Raw genomic sequence first — 24655 nt, 5'->3', positions numbered from 1 at the left:
TAGACATGTTGGACCAAAGGATCTGTTTCAGAGCAGTATGACTCTGAGACTGCTCCATGATCAATAAACTGTTTTATGATGTGTTGACACTTGTAATACAGGAAATGCAGCAGCTAGATTGTGGGTGACATGGTGGCTCAATGGTTAGCACTACCGCCTCACAGTGCCAGGGACCTGGGGTTCAAGTCACACCCCAGGTGACTGTCTGTGTGGAGTTTGCACATTCGCCTCATGGCTGTGTTTTGGTGCTCTGGTTTCTTCCCACACGCAGGTCAGGTGAATTGGCCATGCTAAATTGCCCATAGAAATAGGTGTGTTAGTCAGGGGTAAAATATAGTGTAGGGGAATGGGTCTGGGTGGGTTACTCTTCAGAGGGTCGGTGTGGACTGGTTGGGCTGAAGGGCCTGTTTCCACACTGTAGGGAATCTAATCTAATCTAGGTTGCGGGCACAGTCAAGTTCCCACAATCAGCAGTGTGATAATAGCCTGACAAATCTGCTTTCCGTGTTATTGACGAGGTAAATTAATCTTGAACTGGACCTGAGAAAGAGCTTTTCAAAAGAATGCAGTATTTCACAACCAAGCGAGAGGGCCTTGGTTTAAAATGATTTGGAAAGTCAGCACCTCTGACAGTGCAGCTCTCCCTCAGAACTGCACTGGAAGTATATGTTCTCAAGTCCTGGGGTGGGACTTCAACCTACAGACGCTGAGACAAGGGTGCCATTACTGAGCCATGGCGGTGGAGCAGGATTTCATTGTTTGGGTGTTATTTTAATTATTGTCATTTCTGATTAATATTAGTACATTATGTTAGACTGTCAGTGTAATCCAAGAGAATTATTGTTCATTGTCACCTTTGGCTGAGGTGCTAAGCACTCAGCGAGACCACTACAGGACTGGAGGGTGGAAAGTGAGTGGGAATCTGGGATTGCAATGTTCCAATTGGTCTCTGACTACACCCCAGAGGAATATTGCTGGAGGAGTGGGGCTGTATCTCCTGACTCGTAGGGAATCCTCACACGTAACCTCAAAAACCACTTCCTTTTCTGAAGCTGGTTTCCCAGGCACTACACCTCACACCTGGGGCCTGGAGGTAAAATAAATTTGCAGGCTGCATTTTGTCATCTGTTACATTTTAACTAGGCCTCAGCCCTGCATTGTGCACTGGCCAAAACAAAACTACGTTCAAAAATGTTGCCCACCAGAACAAATAGTCTAACAAGAAAGAGCCTGTGGTGATTTCAACTTCAGTCATCGCCTTACTCCCGTCGGGGGTTAAGTTGAACCTTACATTTCTTCACGTGAATGGATTCTCCACTCTCCTCATCACTGAAGGACAATCACACGTACCTGATCTTCGTCTGAGGGTCTGATCCGCTTGCACCTCTTCACCCTCGCTGAAAGAGAAACCAGGACGGGGTGTAAGGTCGCGGTAATGGTTAATGGGGTCAAGCCCTATCCGAAAGTGCAACACAACCACAGATCACATTCTACCATCTGGGATGGTGAACAAACCAAGGTGAGGCCTAGTTGGGTCTTGGCAGAGATTTGTCAACGGGGGACAATTATCACAAGGACAACTGTTTCACAAGGGGAGCCCAGAGTGCCATCTCAGGGGGAAGTGTGCACAGTCGGGAAGAGGCTCTGAGCTGGGTTAAAATCAGAGTCATACAGCATGGCAGAGGCCTTTCAGCCCGAGTCTGTACTGGCCTATCCACACAAATCCCACTTTCCAGCACTTGGCCTGGAGCTTTGAAGGTTATCATAGTGTGGAAACAGGCCATTTGGCCCAATAAGTCCACACCAACCCTCCAAAGAGTAACCCACCCAGAACCCCAGCCCTATTACTCCATGCATACCCCTGACTAATGGAACACTACGGGCAATTTAGTCTGGCCAATTCACCTAACCTACACATTCCTGAACAGTATGGACAATTTAGCTTGGCCAATTCACCCTAACCTACAGGTCTTTGGACTGTGGGAGGAAACCCATGCAGACACGGGTAGAATGTGCAAACTCCACACAGACAGTTGCCTGAGGCTGGAATCGAACCTGGGTCCCTGGTGCTGTGAGGCAGCAGTGCTAACCACTGAGCCACCTTGCCACCTACACCTGCTTATGACATTCCAAGTGCAAAGACTGTGAGGTCTCCCATCTCAAATATCCTTGTGGGCAGTACCTTCCAGATCCCCTCACCCTCTGGGTGAAAATATTTATTCAAATCCCCCGTACACCTCCTGAGCTTCACTTTACGATTCCGTTCTCTAGTTCTTTATATCGGACTGGAGGGACAAGGCAGAGGAACCAAGGCCCAGTGTGCAAATAAAAACGAGGATTTCGTATGAAATGAGGAAAATATTGCCAACTTTTCCAAAACACTTGGTCAGAAGACAAAAACAGACGTCGCTGGAAAAGCTCAGCAGGTCTGGCAGCATCTGTGGAGAGAAATTAGAGTTAACGTCTGGGGGTCTGGTAACCCTTCCTCAGAACTTTGGTCAGAAGAGGCGATCCTGAGTGAATCTGTGACCCTCTTGAGGAGTACCGATCATTGCTTTGTGTCCGTCATTCCCTCACTCGAGATAGGGAAGCCTCCCCAAGTATCTGTCTCTGGCCGGATATTTCAAAACATTAACCAAATTGTGACTTGGGCAAGTTCAGAGTAAATGGACAAGGCCTCTCCCTTTCTGAAGATTTATGGGCTCATTTCAGATTCCTCTTTGAAGATAACCAGTCATAAAGAAGGAAGACTTCCATTTGGATAACGCTTCCATGATCTTAAAGCACCATTGAGTGTATACATTTAATGAAGTGATATTAAAGGGCTCTCATTGCGGTAATGTGGGAAACATTGCACCCAGCGTACTCACGGCAAATTCCTACAAACAAATGAGAGAATGACAACTCGACTCAGGGAGAATTATTGGTCAGAGCAGCCTCGGTGCTCTTTGAATCACACCATGGGATCTTTAATTCCCACCCGAGAGGGAAGGTGGAGTCTCAGTTTAATGCCCTATCTGAAAAAAAAGCACAGCTCCTCTGGCAGTGCAGCACTCTCTCAGAACTGCACTGAAATATCAGCCGAGACCAATCAACGGCAGATGCAATATAACTGGGATAAATGGGAGGTTATTCACTTTGGAAGCAAAAACAAGGCGGCAGATCACTACCTGAATGGCTGTAAATAGGGAGAGGGGAGAGTGCAGCGGGACCTGGGTGTCCTTGTGCACCAGTCACTGAAGGTAAGCATGCAGGTACAGCAAGCGGTAAAGAAGGCAAAGGTGATGTTGGCCTTCATTGTGGGATGTTTCAAATACAGGAACAGGGATGTGTCATTGCAGCTTTACAGGGCCTTGGTGAGGCCACACCTGGAATAGTGTGCGCGGCTTTGGTCTCCTTTTCTGAGGAAGGATGCTCCTGCTCTCAAGGGACTGCAGCGAAGGTTTACCAGAATGATTTCAGGGATAGAGGGACTGACGCATGTGGAGAATTGACTATGTTAGGATTATTTTCACTGGAGTTCAGATGAGTGAGGGGATCTCACACAGACTTACAAAATTCTAAAGGATTAGACAGGATGGATGCAGGGAGGATGTTCTTGATGGTGGGTGCATCCAGAACCAGGGGTCACAGTCTGAGAATCTGGGGCAGACCATTTAGGATGGAGATGAGGAGACATTTCTTCACCCAAAGAGTGGGGAGCCTGTGGAATTCATTAGCACAGGAAGCAGTTGATGCCAAAACATTCAATGTATTCAAGAGACAGCTAGATATAGCACTTGGGGTGAATGGAATAAAGGTTAAAGAGAGAAAGCAGGACTAGGCTATTGAGTTGGACAATCAGCCATGACGGTGATGAATGCCAGAGTAGGTTTGAAGGGCTGAATAGCCTCCACCTCCTCCTTTCTTTTCTGTTTCTATGTAGGCTGTATTCTTAATGATTTGGAGTGGAGACCGAACCCACAACCTTAGGGATCAGAAGCAGAAATATAAAGTGCTGTGCCTCCTTCGAACATTTTCAGGCAGAATGTTCAGCTGTTTGTCTCAGTCATGTCTCATAGCGCTGAGTGTCACCCAGCATCCATTCTGGCCATGATGAAGACTCATTGCCTGTTCCGCATGACATTAAAATAATCTGATAGCATGACTCTGGGTCATAACAAGGACAGCACTAACTCTTATTGTGTTATTTGAAACTAATGGTCCAATATTTCTTCTGAACGTGAAGGCAGACTGGAGTCTCTGCTTTCATAAAGTCTTTATGCTGAGTATTGAAAAGAAATGGAGATGGCTACTAATTGGATTGCAGAGATCAGAGAGCCAGACAGACTTATGGAAGAGGGATAGGGAATGATTCAACCTTCCTGCTTGGTGAATACGACAGGGAGCTGTTATGCTGACATTTGTAAAAACACACTGAGCCAGGATGTTGTGTCACAACTATCCTGTCTCGTTCATAGCCACCACAAGCTGAGTTGACAGGAGCACAACTGATCTTATTCCAGTTAGTTTCCAAATTCCCAACTCACAGGGGTCCTCTTGTGGTGGTAGCGTCCCTCACCTTGGGCCAAGGAGACCCAGGTTCAAATCCTACCTACTCCAGAGTCCTCTTGACCTGTCCATCTTCCTTCCCACTAATTCACCCCAACCTATTACCTTCATCCTCCTATTGCACTCTCAGCTACCTACCCCCCCAGCCCCACTCCCCTCCCATTTATCTCTCAGCCCCTCCCCCATATTCCTGATGAACAGCTTATGGCCGAAACGTCGACTCTCCTGCTCCTTGAATGCTGTGGTTTTCCAGCACCACACATTTTGACTCTCAATTAAAATTTTGGACAGGTTAGTTTGAAAAATAGGTTGATTAAAAAACATGTTAAAAAAATCCCAACTCCTGGGGGTCCTTTTGTGGTACAGTGGTAATGTGGTACATCTCTCTGCAGATTGATTAGGAAAAATAGGTGAAGATTTTAAGAAATTGCTGACTTGCTTCTGCATTTGTGCTTGGAATTAACATGGTTCAGTTGATGAAATTATTTTATTTTAACTACTGAAGCCTCTGATTTTACACTGGGGTGTTTGGGAGAGCTGTCAGTAATGAGTTAGTTGCAGGGAGATCCCTGGCACACCCAATGAGTGTGGTTGGATAATAACTGAGTCCACTTATTATAAAGGAGAAAGTGAGAGCTGCAGATGCTGGAGATCAGAGCTGAAAATGTGTTGCTAGAAAAGCGCAGCAGGTCAGGCAGCATCCAAGGAACAGGAGAATCGATGTTTCGGGCATAAGCCCCTCTTCAACCATTTCTGAAGAAGGGCTTATGCCCGAAACGTCGATTCTCCTGTTCCTTGGATGCTGCCTGACCTGCTGCGCTTTTCCAGCAACACATTTTCACCACTTATTATAAAGCCCGGCTGTATTAATTGCAAAGTTTATATCCTTTTAAGCTGTCAAACAAACCCTTACACTTCAGGATAAAATGATGTTAACTTGGAGTATTGCGTATAGTTCTGGTCACGGCATTATAGGAAGGATGTGGAAGCTTTGGAAAGGGTGCAGAGATTTACGAGGGTGTTGCCTGGTATGGAGGGAAGGTCTAATGAGGAAAGGCTGAGGGACTTGAGGCTGTTTTCGTTAGAGAGAAGAAGGTTGAGAGGTGACTTAATAAAGACATATAAGATAATCAGAGGGTTAGATAGGATGGACAGTGAGAGCCTTTTTCATCAGATGGTGATGACTAGAACGAGGGGACATAGCTTTAAATTGAGGGGTGGTAGATATAGGACAGATGTCAGAGATAGTTTCATTACTCAGAGAGTAGTAGGAGCATGGAACGCACTGCCTTCAACAGTTGCAGACTCGCCAACTTTAAGGGCATTTCAATGGTCACTGGATAGACATATGGATGAGAATGGAATAGTGTAGGTTAGATGGGCTTCAGATTGGTTTCACAGGTCAGACAACATTAAGGGCCGAAGGGCCTGTACTGTGCTGGAATGTTCTATGTGCTGCATTCTATGCAGTGTCAGTGATTTGTCAACTGTCCTTCAATTTGAGGATGACGTCTACTCAGGGACATGGGCTTCTGATATGGGTCTTCATGTGACTGAAGTGGCCAATTCTCAACCATTTAGAGTTGTTTGTGTCCATGGGAATGGACTGTCCATTAGGCAGTAGGGCAGGCAATGTGGGATTAATCCTGTCAGTGACTACCAGTTTACTGGTATCTTGATCAACTGGGTCAACGGGTGAAGGAATGGAAATGGAGTTTAATGCAGATGAATGCGAGGCGTTGCAAGTTGGCAAGACAAACCAGGGCAGGACTTACACAGTTAATGGCAGCGCCCTGGGGAGTGTCTGTGAACAGAGAGACCGAGCTGCGTTGTTCGTTGAAAGTGGCAGAGCAGGTAGACAGGGTGGTGAAACATTCACGTGGCACATTTGTATTAATTGGTCAGAGCATTGAATATGGGAGGTGGGACCTCATGTTACACCTGTACAGGACACTGGCAAGGCCACATTTAGAGTACTGCGTCCAATTCTGGTCGTTGTGCTTTGGAAGGATGTTATTAAACCGGAAAGAGTGTGGGAAAGATTTACAGGGATGTTACTGAGACTGGAGAGTTTCAGTTATCAGCAGAAGTTGAATAGGATGGAAATTTTTTTCCCTGGTGTGGAGAGTTTTGTAAAATCATGAGGGGCATGGATGGGGTGAACAGCCAAGGTCTTTTCCCCAGGGTAGTGAGTCCAAAACTAGAGGACGTATGTTTAGAGTGAGGGGGGAAAGATTTGAAAGGGACCTAAGGGATGACGTTTTCACACGGAGCGTATATGGAATGAGCTGCCAGAGGAAGTGGTGGAGGCTGGTACAATTGCAACATTTAAAAGACATCTGGATGGGTATATGAATAGGAAGGGTTTAGAGGGATATGGGCCGAGTGCTGGCAAATGGGACTAGATTAACTGAAGATATCTGGTCAGCATGGACAAGTTGAGCCGAAAGGTCTGTTTCGATGCTGTACAACTCTATGACTCTATTACTGAACCATGTGTATTAGCAAAATTTGTACAGATTTCATGAATCGTATTGCCAATGCTTTTTCAGGTTTTGTCATGGTTTCAGACTGTATGAAAACTATCAATCAGGGAGGTCATGAAGGAGCTGTAAAAATCAGCAGACCTTCATTTTTCAGAGGAGTTTGAGCTCTGTTCTCTGGCTTGTCCCAACCAGCAGACTGCTGATTCCTTCAATCCAGCCCACTCCAGGATCCAGGTGGGAAATCGGGAGATGGTCCATGGTTCCAGTCTGCTGCCTGATCTATTTTTCAGGGTAATGTTGCACCTTTTCAGGAGCTCACCACCTGTGCAGTGGGACTGAACACATGTTCCCCCACGCAGACATATGTGCAAACATGCAAGTGAACATACAGCTCTGAAACCTGCAATCCTCAGGCAATAGATATTAGGGCACCAACCCACTCAAAACACTCCCCATCTAGACTTGGAAATATGTCGTCCGTTCCTGCAGAGTCACTGAGTCAAAATCCTGGCTCTCCCTCCCTAACGGCATTGTGGGGGTATTGATGGCAAATAGAAGTGCAGCATAATTCCAGAAGGTAATTTAGGATCCAGTCAGCAATGTTCACATGCAGCAAGCAAATTAAATACACACCACAAGTTTGGATATGCCCATATACACACACACACACACACATCATACACCCACACACAGACACATACACCATACACATACATACACACACGGACAAACACACTCACACACACACACACACACACACATCATACACCCACACACAGACACATACACCATACACATGCATACACACACGGACAAACACACTCACACACACACACACATCTTACACACACACACACAGACACATACACCATACACATGCATACACACACGGACAAACACACACATACACCATATACACACACACACAGACACATACACCATACACATACATACACACACGGACAAACACACACACACACACACACACACACATCATACACACACACACAGACACATACACCATACACATGCATAAACACACGGACAAACACACACATACACCATACACCCACACACAGACACATACACCATACACATGCATACACACACGGACAAACACACACACACACACACACATACACACATCATACACACACACACAGACACATACACCATACACATGCATACACACACGGACAAACACACTCACACACACATACATACACACATCATACACACACACACAGACACATACACCATACACATACATACACACACGGACAAACACACACACACACACACACATACACACATCATACACACACACACAGACACATACACCATACACATGCATACACACACGGACAAACACACTCACACACACATACATACACACATCATACACACACACACAGACACATACACCATACACATACATACACACACGGACAAACACACACACACACACACATACACACATCATACACACACACACACAGACACATACACCATACACATGCATAAACACACGGACAAACACACACACACACACATACACCATATACACACACACAGACACATACACCATACACATACATACACACACGGACAAACACACTCACATACACACATCATACACCCACACACAGACACATACACCATACACATACATACACACACGGACAAACACACTCACACACACACACACACACACACACACATACACCATATACACACACAGACACATACACCATACACATACATACACACACGGACAAACACACTCACACACACACACACACACACATCATACACCCACACACAGACACATACACCATACACATACATACACACACGGACAAACACACTCACACACACACACACACACATCATACACACACACACAGACACATACACCATACACATGCATACACACACGGACAAACACACTCACACACACACATCATACACACACACACAGACACATACACCATACACATACATACACACACGGACAAACACACTCACACACACATCATACACCCACACACGGACACATACACCATACACATACATACACACACGGACAAACACACTCACACACACACACACATACACACATCATACACACACACACAGACACATACACCATACACATGCATACACACACGGACAAACACACTCACACACACACATCATACACACACACACGGACACATACACCATACACATACATACACACACGGACAAACACACTCACACACACACACACATACACACATCATACACACACACACAGACACATACACCATACACATGCATACACACACGGACAAACACACTCACACACACACATCATACACACACACCCGGACACATACACCATACACATACATACACACACGGACAAACACACTCACACACACATACATACACACATCATACACACACACACAGACACATACACCATACACATACATACACACACGGACAAACACACACACACACACACATACACATATCATACACACACACACAGACACATACACCATACACATGCATACACACACGGACAAACACACTCACACACACATACATACACACATCATACACACACACACAGACACATACACCATACACATACATACACACACGGACAAACACACACACACACACACACATACACACATCATACACACACACACAGACACATACACCATACACATGCATAAACACACGGACAAACACACACACACACACATACACCATATACACACACACAGACACATACACCATACACATACATACACACACGGACAAACACACTCACATACACACATCATACACCCACACACAGACACATACACCATACACATACATACACACACGGACAAACACACTCACACACACACACACACACACACACACATACACCATATACACACACAGACACATACATACACACACGGACAAACACACTCACACACACACACACACACACATCATACACCCACACACAGACACATACACCATACACATACATACACACACGGACAAACACACTCACACACACACACACACACATCATACACACACACACAGACACATACACCATACACATGCATACACACACGGACAAACACACTCACACACACACATCATACACACACACACAGACACATACACCATACACATACATACACACACGGACAAACACACTCACACACACATCATACACCCACACACGGACACATACACCATACACATACATACACACACGGACAAACACACTCACACACACACACACATACACACATCATACACACACACACAGACACATACACCATACACATGCATACACACACGGACAAACACACTCACACACACACATCATACACACACACACGGACACATACACCATACACATACATACACACACGGACAAACACACTCACACACACACACACATACACACATCATACACACACACACAGACACATACACCATACACATGCATACACACACGGACAAACACACTCACACACACACATCATACACACACACACAGACACATACACCATACACATGCATACACACACGGACAAACACACTCACACACACACACACACACACACATACACCATATACACACACACACACCCCCATGCACACACACAGACACAAACACACAGACACACACCACACAAACACACACACACATACACGGACACACAGATGCACACACACACACACACACACACACCATATACACACACACACCCCATTCACACACACAGGCACACACACACCCATATATACACGCACACACACACACCCACACACGCACACACATATACATGGATACACAGACACACACATACACACAAACACACACACACCATAAATACACACACACAGACACACACACATACACATGGATACACAGACAAGCACACACACCATAAATACACGCAGACACACCCATCATACACACACACAGACTCAGACGCACACACACATACACACACCATAAATACACACAGACACATCCATCATACACACACACAGGCACACACACAAGACTCACATATATACACACACATATACATACATACATACACAAACACACGGACACACACACACACATGGACACACACACACAGACGCACACAGGCACACAAACACATGGACACACACACCCACCCACCATACACACACACACAGACTCACACACACACACACCATAAATACAGACAGACACACCCATCATACACACACACAGACACACACACCATACACGCACACACACACGCATACACGCATACACACACACACACATGGATTCACAGACACAGACACACACTCCATACACACACAGACACATCCCATACACACACACATACATATGCACACACACACACACACCCATACACACAGACACCACACAGACACACACAAACACACAGATACACACCACACACACACTGCACAGACACACATATACCATACACGGACACACACACACACACCATACTCACACACAGACATGCACATACACACACAGACACACACAGACACACACACACACCCATACACACACACACCCCATGCACACACACAGACGCATTCACAAATACACACACACACACGGACGGACGGACACACACCCATTCTCACACACACACGCCCATACATACACACATACACCACACAGACACACACCACACAAACATATACACGCGCACACGCATGCACACACACGGACACGTACACACACACACACCACACAGAACATGCACACACATGGACACACACACACAGACAGATACACACAGACACATACACACTCACACACACGCACACACCATATACACACAAACACACCCATCCCATACAAACACACGTGTGCGCATACACACACCCATACACACACGCGCACACACATGGCCACACACACACGGGCACACACACACACACATCACACACACACACATCACACACACACATTCTCACGCAAACACCTCTCACACATGCACACCCACGCACATATTGGTACACACACTCACACACCCCGTACTTACACAATCACACATACACACTCACACATCCCGTACATACACAATCATACATACACACACACACACCCCATACATACACAATCACACATACACACACACTCACACACCCCGTACATACACAATCACACATACACACACACTCACACATCCTGTACATATACAATCATACATACACACACATTCACACACCCCATACATACACGATCACACATACACACACACACTCACACACCCCATACATACACAATCACACATACACACACACTCACACATCCTGTACATATACAATCACACATACATACACACACTCACACACCCCATACATACACAATCACACATACACACACACTCACACATCCTGTACATATACAATCATACATACACACACACTCACACACCCCATACATACACAATCACACATACACACACACTCACACATCCTGTACATATACAATCACACATACACACACACACTCACACACCCCATACATACACAATCACACATACACACACACTCACACATCCTGTACATATACAATCACACATACATACACACACTCACACACCCCATACATACACAATCACACATACACACACACTCACACATCCTGTACATATACAATCATACATACACACACACTCACACACCCCATACATACACAATCACACATACACACACACTCACACATCCTGTACATATACAATCACACATACACACACACTCACACATCCTGTACATATACAATCATACATACACACACACTCACACACCCCATACATACACAATCACACATACACACACACTCACACATCCTGTACATATACAATCATACATACACACACACTCACACACCCCATACATACACAATCACACATACACACACTCTCACACATCCTGTACATATACAATCACACATACACACACACTCACACACCCCATACATACACAATCACACATACACACACACTCACACATCCTGTACATATACAATCACACATACACACACATTCACACACCCCATACATACACAATCACACATACACACACACTCACACATCCTGTACATATACAATCACACATACATACACACACTCACACACCCCATACATACACAATCACACATACACACACACTCACACATCCTGTACATATACAATCACACATACACACACATTCACACACCCCATACATACACAATCACACATACACACACACTCACACACCCCATACAAACACAATCATACATACAGACACACTCACACACCCCATACATACACAGCCACACATACACACACTCACACATCCTGTACATATACAATCATACATACACACACACACACGCCCCATACATACACAATGACACATACACACACATTAAATGACACACAAACACAGACACATGTCTACCACCTTGTCATTTCTCAGTTTAAACACTCACCATTGAGCCGACTCTCTCTGTTAATTTTTACTTGTTGGAAAGTCTAAAGACAAACAGAAGGTAGAGTGGTTATTGGCTATTTTGAGTATTTACAACTGTAAAGTTACTTCATGGAATTGATAAGCATATTTGATAACGCAGTAGCAATACTAGTCAGCTAGTAATCCAGACCCCTGGAATAATGTTCCAAAAACAAGAAGTATTTAAAATTCGATCCATTAGTAAATCGGGAATAGAATAACAATGAAACTATTGAACTCGTGTAAAGAGCTGACTAGAGGATCATGTGGCAAAGAAGTAGTGTCCTAGCCCTGGCCCAGGAGAACCAGGTGCAATGCCACTCTGTCCCAGAGATGTGCTGTAACATATCCGAACAGGTATATGACTACTTTGCCGATATTGTCCTCCGTGGGGAGGAATACTGCTATCCTTACCCAGTCTGGCCTACATGTGACTCCAGACCCAGTGCACACCCTTACCTAGCCTCTGAAATTGTCGAGAAGGTTACATTATTGTGGTAGAGTTGGGTACAGGCCCTGCTGAAAGGCAGTTATGGACGGGCAATAAATGCTGGCTTTGTCAGCACTGTTCAGATCCCCAGGAAGAATAAAGTGTTCATCACTGGTTTCTGTACTTCCTCCTTTCTTTATATGAAGCTACAAAGCAACCAAAGCTGATGGCATAGGGCTGCTGAGGGACGTAATGTCAATCATTAGAATGTTACTGTATGATCATAGAATCCCTACAGTGTGGAAAGAGGCTATTCGGCCCATCAGATCTGCATTGATCCTCCAAAGGACATTCCACAAACCCAGTCCCTGAATTCCCAAGGCTCATCCACCTCATCTGCATGTCCCTGGACACCATGGACAAATTATCACAGCTAATTCACCTAACCTATCCATCTCTAGACAGTGGGAGGAAACCGGAGCACCCAGAGGGAAACCACACAGACACGGGGAGAACGTGCAAACTCCTCAGGCATACTAACTCAAGGGTGGAATTGAACCCAGGGTCCTTGGCACTGCGAGACAGCAGTGCTAACCACTGAGCCCACCGTCGTGCCCATAAGTATTGGGGAAGTGCAGTTGTCACGATCGCCTACGTGCAGGACAGGGGGTTGGACACCTGCCTGATCAGCCTGGACCAGGAGAAAGCCTTTGACAGGATATCACACAGGTATATGAGAGATGTTCTCTCCAAAATGGGCTTTGGGGAGGGAATCTGCAATTGGATCAGACTGCTCTACACCAACATTGTCAGTGCAGTCTCAATCAATGGGTGGGAATCAGATAGCTTCCCAGTCAGATCTGGGCTGCCCTCTCTCTCCTGCCTTGTTTGTGTGCTGCATAGAGCCATTTGCCGAGTCCATCAGGAAGGATGCGAGCCTGAGAGGGGTGACTATTCCTGGCAGCGGGGGCCTGCAGGTTAAGGCCTCCCTGTACATGGATGACGTCGCCGTTTTCTGCTCGGATCCGCTGTCCGTGCGCAGACTCATGTGCATATGTGACCAGTTCGAACGGGCCTCGGGGGCCAAGGTAAACCGAGGCAAGAGCGAGGCCATGCTCTTCGGGAACTGGGCCGACCAATCCTCTATCCCCTTCACCGTCAGGACTGACCACCTGAAGGGGCTGGGTATTTGGTTCGGGGGGGCTGGGGCGTGCGCCAAGTCTTGGGAGGAGCGTATCAGTAAAGTGAGGCAGAAACTGGGCAGATGGAAGCTACGGTCGCTCTCCATCGTGGGAAAAAACCTGGTCATCAGGTGTGAGGCACTGTCATTGCTATTATACGTGGCACAGGTCTGGCCTATTCCCAGAACCTGTGCCACTGCAGTCACCCGGGCCATCTTCCAGTTTATATGGAGGTCAAAGATGGGCCGGGTCCGAAGAGACGAGCTGTACAAAGATCTGGGCAACAAGGGAAAAAACACACCCAATGCAACCCTCACCCTGATGGCCACCTTTGTGTGCGGCTGCATCAAGCTGTGCGTGGATCCCCGGTACGCAAACACCAAGTGTCACTGCGTACTGAGGTTCTACCTGTCCCCGGTGTTGCGAAGGATGGGCCTGGCCTCGCTGCCGCGGAACACTCCGAGTAGTTGGACCGTTCCGTATCACCTGTCCTTCGTGGAGAAGTTTATGAAGAAAAACACCTTTTGACCACAAGTCCGTCAGGAAGTGGTCAGCACGTAGTGTCCTTGAGACCCTTCGGGAAAAGGAGAGGGCAGATCCTATCGAGCGGTTCCCTGAGCAGACTGTCAAAGTAATTTTGCAGAATGCCTCATCGTCAGAACTTTCCAACAAACACCAAGACATGGCTTGGCTGGTGGTGAGAAGGGCTATGCCTGTGAGATCCTTTATGCACGCCCAGACTCTCGGCCGCACCGCACGCTGCCCTCGAAGCGGCTGCGGGGGGGGACGAGACTGTCACACACCTCCTTCTGGAATGTGCCTACGCAGAAGAAGTCTGGAGAGGAATGCAGTGGTGTTTGTCGAGGTTCGTCCCGAGTAGCGCCGTGACGCGGGACTCCATGCTCTACGGCCTGTTCCCTGGGATGCACACTGAGACGAACATCAACTGTGCCTGGAGGATCATCAACTCAGTGAAGGACGCTCTCTGGGCGGTCCGAAACCTGTTGATCTTCCAACTGAAGAAGCTGACCCCAATTGAGTGTTGCGGTTTGGCACATTCCAAGGTCCAGGACTACGTGTTGAGGGACGCGCTGAAGCTTGGGGCGGCTGCCGCCAAGGCGCGGTGGGGAAAGACCATTGTGTAAGGTCTGCCTGCCAAAGAACAGGAGCCCACGCAGTATGTGGGCTCCACTGAAGCCTCAGCTAAATATATGGATAGTACCTGTACATATGTTTGATTACTCGATCTTTGTATGCAAAGATGTTGATGTATGTATGGCATGACCAATTGTACAGATCATCAAAATATTTTAATGAATAAAGTATATTTTTGAAATTAAAAAAAGAGTTGTCACTAATTCCACTTCTCACCTGCTGTCTTTCCAAATGATGGCCCTGATCTGTGGACACTGGTGAGCCACTGGGAGACTCCATCTCTTCCTTAATGGGAGGAGACTGAGGAAAGAGAGGACGCATTAATACAGTGACCAGCCAGGACATTGGAATCACACTCTTTGTTTTCTGAGGATAACTGGAGAGAGTTCAGCTTTGCAATCAGTCAAGGGTTTTCCGGCGCTTTCCAATTCTGAGGAAGGGTCACCGGACCCGAAACGTTAACCCTGATTTCTCTCCACAGGTGCTGCCAGACCTGCTGAGCTTTTCCAGCAACTTCTGATTTTGTTTCTGATTTGCAGCATCTGCAGCCTTTTCAGTTTTGATTTGGGCTTACACTGTAACCACTTACCTCAGTGAGAAGCAACACAGAAAATGTTTTTCTCTTAAATCGGGGCTGTATATCCCCAAGACCTTGCCACCATCAATTTGAACTCATGACTCCATTTGTTCTCTATGCGTTCACAGGTCCCTCCAATTGCCTCCTCTCCAATGCTGCTCTTGAGGGAATCACCAGGCATTAGACTCACCTGGAGTCGACCCACCTCCAGCGTTCTTCAACACTCGCCTTATGCTGGTCCCTCTCCAAATTAAATCCCCCATCCCATTCTTTCCAGTTGTTTCCTTGGGAAAAAAATGTCAGTCTCAGGGGGAAGATATCATAGAATTCCTACAGTGTGGAAACAAGCCCTTCAGTCCAACCATCCACATTGACCCTCTGAAGAGTAACCCACCCAGACCCATTCCCCCACCCAATTACTCTACATTTTACCCCTGACTAATATACTTAACCTACACATCCCTGAACACTATGGGCAATTTAGCATGGCCAATCCACCCTAACCTGCACATCCCTGAACACTATGGGCAATTTAGCATGGCCAATCCACCCTAACCTGCACATCCCTGAACACTACAGGCAATTTAGCATGGCCAATCCACCCTAACCTGCACATCTTTGGACTGTGGGAGGAAACCAGAGCACACCCACGCAGACACAGTGAGTATGTGCAAACTCCACACAGACAGTCGCCTGAGGCTGGAATCGAACCCAGGTCCCCAGCACTGTGAGGCAGCAGTGCTAATCACTGAGCCATTGTGATGGTGGGGTTGATGCAACATATTCCACTTTGCTTCTGCAGATTGTGACCCTAGTGAAATCCAGGCAGTCTCAAACCTTAAAAGTATTACTTCATTGAATGTGGACATTGCTGGTTGGACTAGAATTTATTTGCTGCCAACCCGCCCTTTTCATTTTTCACCTGATCTCCTTCCTACCCTCTGCTCCTGCATAAACCAGCTCCATTTCTCACATGTGCCCATTCTGACCATGGGTCGCTGACCCTGAGGTCTCACCTGACGCTTACCAACTTTGCTAGGTTTACTTTTCAGATTTTCTGTATCTGTAGTATTTCAATGCTGAGCTGTAACCAGCGCCTGGTCCATATGGGGCCAATCCATCTAAAACCCCTCCTAACCTCACATCCAGTCAGGGCAATCCTGTTAGCCATTAGGATGGCTACAGAGGCTGGTATTCAGGAGATGGTACCTATTGTAGTGATGCTATGGTGTTAAGAGGCATATTTTGTCCAGATTTCTGCTAAGAGAGAGATTGAACAGGAGGCACCGAGTGGTCTGTGATAATGTAAACAGATTGTGAGGCCTAAGGGTTTTTTTAAAAAGTTGGAACAATACAAGCAGCCTGGCTGGGTGTGGCCTGCTGTCACAGCCCAGGATTTCTAGTTTATTTTCAGCTTTTAGATTCAGCAGGAGCTGCTGGAGGTTTGAAGAGGTAGAAGCTATTTTTTCCCCTCTGTCGGTTACAGCTAGAAACTGGAGGTCTCTTCATATTGCGGGTGTTACATGTGAAAAAAATCTGATTTCTGAATTTGCCTTTTTTCCCCAAGGTGTGTGCTTACGGGATATAACTATATTGGAACAGTTAATTAATAATAGTTACTGCCTCTATTATTCTGTTAAGTTTTCCAATAGAGTTAAGTTATTCTAAATGCTTCTTTCTTTTCTTGCATTTTAACTACAGTTTTTGAATAAATTGTGTTTTGTTTAACATCAAGTGATTTGACCGACTGAATTCCATCTCAAACACAATATCTTACATTTCCTTTTAAAATACAAAAATCTAGGCCTGGGCTACCTGCTCAGAATATTTTGAGGGGGGGGTCTGGTCTGATCCATGACACTATCACTCCCGAGCGAGTTTTGAAAAAATTTGTAGCTCATGTTGAGGTTCTGGATGCTCGCGAACTCAGCGAGCAAACCTACATCTCAGAATTATCGCTCCCTTTCCAAAATCTTACGGTTTTCAGCAATGGAGAGAGACAAAGAGAGTAGAAAGCAGAATATTGTGGAATATAGCTTTTCAAATCTCTGACAATAGTATTTTCCTTTTGGCAATATTTGGGCTCTGTTTTACAGACCAATGTCAGAAAGTGGAATACAGGCAGGCTTTGTTCTACCACCATCCTAATGTGACATTCAAACCAATGACAAAAAGCAGAATTGAAAGAGATTATCATGATTTACTCCATTCTTTCAGGGCAAGAGAGAGAGATGAGCTGTTAATGACCTGCATCAGGAGCAGCGATGCACTCTCCTTCGGATGGTCCTCCTCACAGCTGAAAGAAACAAGCGCACATTAATGTTAGCCAGTCAGAGAGGGACATCGGCAAACCATACAGTGGGTTTATGGGATCAAATGGAGACTTAGACACACCCTCAGGTGATGGTGAGGAAGGGGGAGGTGAGAGTGAGGGAGATGGGGAGAAAGGGAAAGGTGAGATTGAGGGGGATGGTGAAAAAGCAGGAATGAGACTGAGGGAGATGAGACTGAGGGAGATGAGACTGAGGGAGTTAGTGAGAAAGGGAAAGGTGAGATTGAGGGAGACAGTGAGATAGGGGAAAGTGAGGGTGAGAGAGATGATGAGATAGGGAGGTGGTGAGAGGTTAGAGAGGTTTCCTAAAGACGTGACAAGGATGTGGGGAGCCAATGCAGAAGCAGCTATGAAAATCCCAGAAAGCCCTGAACTCAGACCTGGGGTTGACTGTGGTTAGTCTCTCCAGTTCGTGCTGTAGATGTTGCTGGAGATCTCCTCGTTTTAGCTCCTCCTGGCACAGCGGGCACCGTAGAAATGTGGAGCAGTCATGTGTGGTCTTAGCATCTACAAGGAAGGTAATCAAAGAGCCATCAAACAGTGAGCCCTGTCTCCCCATCGATTCTGAGAGGTGTCAGTTTGGTTCAGCTTTAAACCCTCGGTCCTCGTGTTCTGGGTGATGCTGACCTGCGCACCCTGACCTGTGCACCCTGACCTGTGCACCCTGACCTGTGCTGTGATGATCCAGGAGCGCTGCATGTTGCACTGAGTGAGATGCCGAACTCAGGCAGCACCTACCTCTTCCAACAGCAAGCATCATTGGGCATTTCTCAAATTGAAAGGTGCTATGTAAGGGCAAGTTGTTGTAGTGTTGAAAGAAAGACGTTTGTGAATCTGGACGGGTGTGATTAAGGAGGGCAGCAGCTTCATCACCAATTGAACCAATTGTATCAACAAGTTTCCTTCAATAATTCACTGCGCTGTCCCATCTTGTTTCTTCCCTCGATCTGATTGTCAATCAGCCTCTAGCCTCTTACTGAGGTCCAAGACTATGGCATTAACGTCCCCCCTGGCATCCTGCCCACCTAATGGCCCTTCCCGTTTGAGCACAGGTTACACCCATGATAACATCCTGATCTACTCCCCCTGGGAGATTTGATCATTCCCCACCTCCCTTCCTCTGTGGATTCTTTCTTGCCACATTCTGTTCAGGGTAAATGCCACGGTCCATAGTCCCACGAACCTTCAAACCTTTTCACTAGCCCCCCCCGCCTCTAATTCCTGTAGCTGGTTCGAACTTCCTGCCAGCAATGGGATCTCTCTCCACCACAGGCGGGCAGCAAGAGGAGACCTCTCCTCATTCATCACAATGGCCCCAAAACACATTGGAGCACTGATCACCCAGTGATCACCCAGAGGTCATCCACTGATCGCCCATTGATTGCCTACTGACCACCCACTGACCACCCACTGATCACCCATTGATCAGCCACTGATCACCCATTGATCATCCATTGATCACCCATTGATCACCCACTGACCATCCACTGATCATCCACCAATTGCCCATTGATTACCTACTGATCACCCACTGATTGCCCATTGATCACCCACTGATCATCCATTGATCATCCACTGATCACCCATTGATCACCCACTGATTACCCACTGACCCACTGGCATGGTGACACAGTGGTTAGCACTGCTGCATCACAGCACCAGCATCCCAGGTTTGATTCTAGCCTCGGGTGACTATCTGTGTGGAGTTTGCACGTTCTCCCCGTGTCTGCATGGGTTTCCTCTGGGTGCTCTGGTTTCCTCCAACAGTCCAAAGGTGTGGAGGTCGAGTGAGTTGGCCATGCTAAATTGCCCATAGTGATAGATGTATTAGTCAGAGGGAAGTGGGTCTAGGTGTGTTACTCTTTGGAGGGTCGGTGTGGACTGGTTGGGCCGAAGGGCCTGTTTCCACACTGTATGGAATCTAATCTAAACCACCCACTGCTCAGAATGATGCCAGTCATTCATTCCTCTTTCTCTCTCTATCACTAACAGTTCGTACCCATCGTCTGCCATTCTCGATTAACCTTTGACCATTGTCACCCACTGTCCATGACCCATTGTTCACCATCCATCACCGATAATCCCCCATCCATCATCTGGCACTCTGCAGTGACCAGAGAGCCACAAAGGAGTGAGCAGCTCACACAGCTACCTTAAATGGGCATGGGGCGGGGGGGTGCGTAAGATATTGTATTGTGTCTGGAACATCGATGTTCCTGTTCCCCTAGTCCCAGTCTCCCATTGTCACGGTGCAGGAAGCAGTGTTGGTGATGTCTGAATGTGTGACAGTGTCCAGCACACGCTGCCCACACTGTAAACCCATCAGGACAACTGGGATAGGACTTGGAAAGGCCCCCAGATGGCTGATGGTGGTTGGGGAGTCGGGGTGCCTTTTGCATTTATCCAGGGCAGAGAAAGGGCTGTATAAACCTAACCCATGCTATGAGGAAGCTGCAGATGGTCCACTTTGACAGGCTCGCTGCTTCCGACCTCCATGTTTTGGAAAAGGGCATGCGATGAAGGAAGAGATGATGCCGTGATGTTGGCTCCTTGCTCCAAAATGGAGCCTGTTACAGCGTCGTATCAGCATCATCCTTCAGCATTGAGACTGTGTCCTGGAGTCCAGTTACTTTCCTTCACCTCCCCACAGCACAGCGGCTCAGTGGTTAGCACTGCTGCCTCACAGCACCAGGGACCCAGGTTTGATTCCAGCCTCAGTCTGTGTGGAGTTTGCACATTCTCTCTGTGTCTGCATGGGTTTCCTCCCACAGTCCAAAGATGTGCAGGTGGATTAGCCATTATAAATTGCCCGTAGTGTTCAGGGATATGCACGTGAGGTGGAGTGGTCTTGTAAATACAGGATGAAGGGGATGGATCTGGGTGGATTGCTCTTTGGAGCATCGTGGGTGTTCTTCCACAATCCAAAGGTGTACAGGTTAGGGTGGGTTGGCCTTATTAAACTACCCCCTAGTGCCCAGGGATGGGCACATCAGGTGAGTTCACCATGAGAGATACAGTGATGGGGTAGGATGCTCTTTGGAGGGTCAATGTGACTCGATGGACCGAATGGCCTGCCCCCACACTGTGAGGATTCTATTATCATAGCACTGCAGAGGCCACAATTCACTTATTGTTCAGAGGCATGGCCATTCAGAAGTGGAGCCTGACTGGCTGATGATCAGTTCACCCAAGCACAGTGTCAATCAGCTCAATGGCCAATGGGCCACGTCCTGAGCTCCTGGGAAAAGGCAGTACTGAATGACTATCAGCTCATTATCCACACAATGACCCACACAGACTGAGAGAGTGGCACTGCCTTTGCAGTTGGAGGAGGGGGTGGGTAGGGTGTTCGCACTGTCAAACACCAGTTGCAGGGTTAGAGAATGCAAACAGCTCTGTTAACATTTTGCCCCGGGAGTCAGGACTGAATATTTATTCGTTGACATTAACTTTCACATCTACACAATGCCTCATTTTTAACCCTCACATGGTGCCAGGTGGTGAGATTTCCGAACTAAGGGGTACGGTCTGAGAATTCGGGCCAGGAAGCGTTCCGATACACAAAGAGTGGGAGAGCTTTGGAACTCTCTTCCTCAAACAGCAGTGGGTCAGTTGTTCGTTTTAAATCTAAGTTAAAAACAACATAACGCCAGGTTATAGTCCAACAGGTTTAGTTGGATGCACTAGCTTTCGGAGCGCTTCATCGGGTGGTTAAAGGAGCGGCGCTCCGAAAGCTAGTGCATCCAACTAAACCTGTTGGACTATAACCTGGTGTTGTGTAGTTTTTAACTTTGTACACCCCAGTCCAACACCGGCATCTCCAAATCATTCTAAATCTAGAAAGAGGTACGTGTTTGTTAAGCAAAGTTTTACAGGATATGGTCCGCGGGCAGTTAGGCCATAGGTCAGCCATGATCTCATCGAATGGTGAAACATCATGGAAGGGCCGATGGCCTACTTCTGCTTTTATGTCAACATGTATCCCACCTCCTTCTTAACATGTCTGCTTCAAGGACCGCAAGCCTTGTTTTATTGGTCAAATCAGCCATGTTATTCCAGGCAGCAAGGGTATTTGCAGCTCTAGTAGATGTCAAGGACTGTCAGCCATTTTGTCTTCCCATCCAGCTTCTTGTCCCATCCACACAGCGCTGCAACTTCTCTGCATCCAACAACAACTTTGTGTTTATATAGCACCTCGAATGGAGGGGAGAAAAACCGCCCCCCCCATCTCTTAAAGTCTTCACAGAGCCGGAGAAAGTAGACCCTCAGAGAGGCGACCATCATATGCTCAGTGAGGTAGGTTTACAGTGATGGAAGGGTGTCATCAAAATCAGGGAAGCATAAGGAGGTGAAATTCGAGGAATGTCAGGATTGTGCAGGGTTCGAGAAGATTACGGGCACAAACACAAGCCTGGAGAGGATTTGAAAACGAGAACGAAAATTTGGCATTCGAGGGCAGACGGTGCCAGTAGTATCACCATGGGATACGGAGGTTGGATGCTGAAATCACCCCCTAGGGCACAGCGCAGGAGTAACACTGAAACACGACAATGTCCGAATCGGTCACACAATTCCAACCCTTTCTGGTGTGGAAGAGCTGGCTTCGTTCCTCTGTGCTACCAACCCCGTTAATCCAAAACGTCTTTCTTAGCACGTGGGAGATGATGAATCCTCTTCTGAAGTGACTGGGTAAAGATTCACAATGGCCGTGGACAGCAATCAGTGTTTGACATGTGAAAGGTGCAGATGTTGAACCCATCAGTGTTCACACAGGTGGAAACCAGCATTCCAACAGAAACAGCAGGAAATGGGGCAGGACCTGCCTCTGTGGGTGTTATTTCAGTGACAACGAGAGAAAAGCACCTTCCTGAAGAAATTTGTTCGCGACAGTCGTCTTTGGTTCTGGGTAAGCATTTCTGGCATCATTCCCTTATTTGGGAAGCTTGATTCGTTCACTCCTGCCATTGGACACTGGGCCCAGGGTGTGGAATGAATGCATTATTTTTTTCTGGGCAAATGACATTGGGGCAGATGAAAAGCAACGAGTAATTCTCCTGACAGCTTGTGGACCCAGAGCTTTTTCGGTTATTAGGAGTCTAGCTTTCCCTGAGGCACCAGATACTAAAATCTTTCAAGGGTTGACAGAATTAATTTAGGAATCTTAAAGACCCCAAACCTCCTCTAATTCTGAGACTCTATTGGTTTTACTCAGCAATTTGAGAACAAGGGAAATCGTGTTGGGATTTTTGACAAGGTTAAGATGACTGACAGAGGCATGTGACTTTGGTTTAATCCTTATTGAGATGCTAAGGAACTGTTTGGGATGTGGGATTAATGATGCAATCATGGAAAAGCGCTTACTAGCTGAAACCCAACTGGACGTCAAACTGGCACTACAACTGGCTT

At 46.7% G+C, this 24655-nt stretch overlaps 1 protein-coding gene across 2 annotated transcripts in view; it reads right to left on the bottom strand.

Annotated features, from left to right (window-relative positions):
• The window catches only part of LOC122552361 (E3 ubiquitin-protein ligase RNF220-like), a 69608-nt gene that overhangs the window by 22605 nt on the left and 22348 nt on the right, over positions 1-24655 (bottom strand). For both annotated transcript variants that reach the window (XM_087983252.1, XM_087983251.1), the window contains exons 3-7: positions 19630-19756; positions 19165-19213; positions 16557-16640; positions 13555-13597; positions 1351-1397 (exon numbers count right to left, since the gene is read on the bottom strand). In XM_087983252.1, coding sequence (XP_087839378.1) covers positions 1351-1397; positions 13555-13597; positions 16557-16640; positions 19165-19213; positions 19630-19756 — 350 coding nt within the window. The remainder of the gene's footprint in view (positions 1-1350; positions 1398-13554; positions 13598-16556; positions 16641-19164; positions 19214-19629; positions 19757-24655) is intronic.

The sequence above is a fragment of the Chiloscyllium plagiosum genome, unplaced genomic scaffold, assembly GCF_037043375.1.
Source record: "Chiloscyllium plagiosum isolate Xiang-an unplaced genomic scaffold, Cpla_swu_hap1 HiC_scaffold_45, whole genome shotgun sequence".
NCBI lineage: Eukaryota > Metazoa > Chordata > Chondrichthyes > Orectolobiformes > Hemiscylliidae > Chiloscyllium > Chiloscyllium plagiosum.
This window is presented reverse-complemented; position numbering and strand designations above follow the sequence as displayed.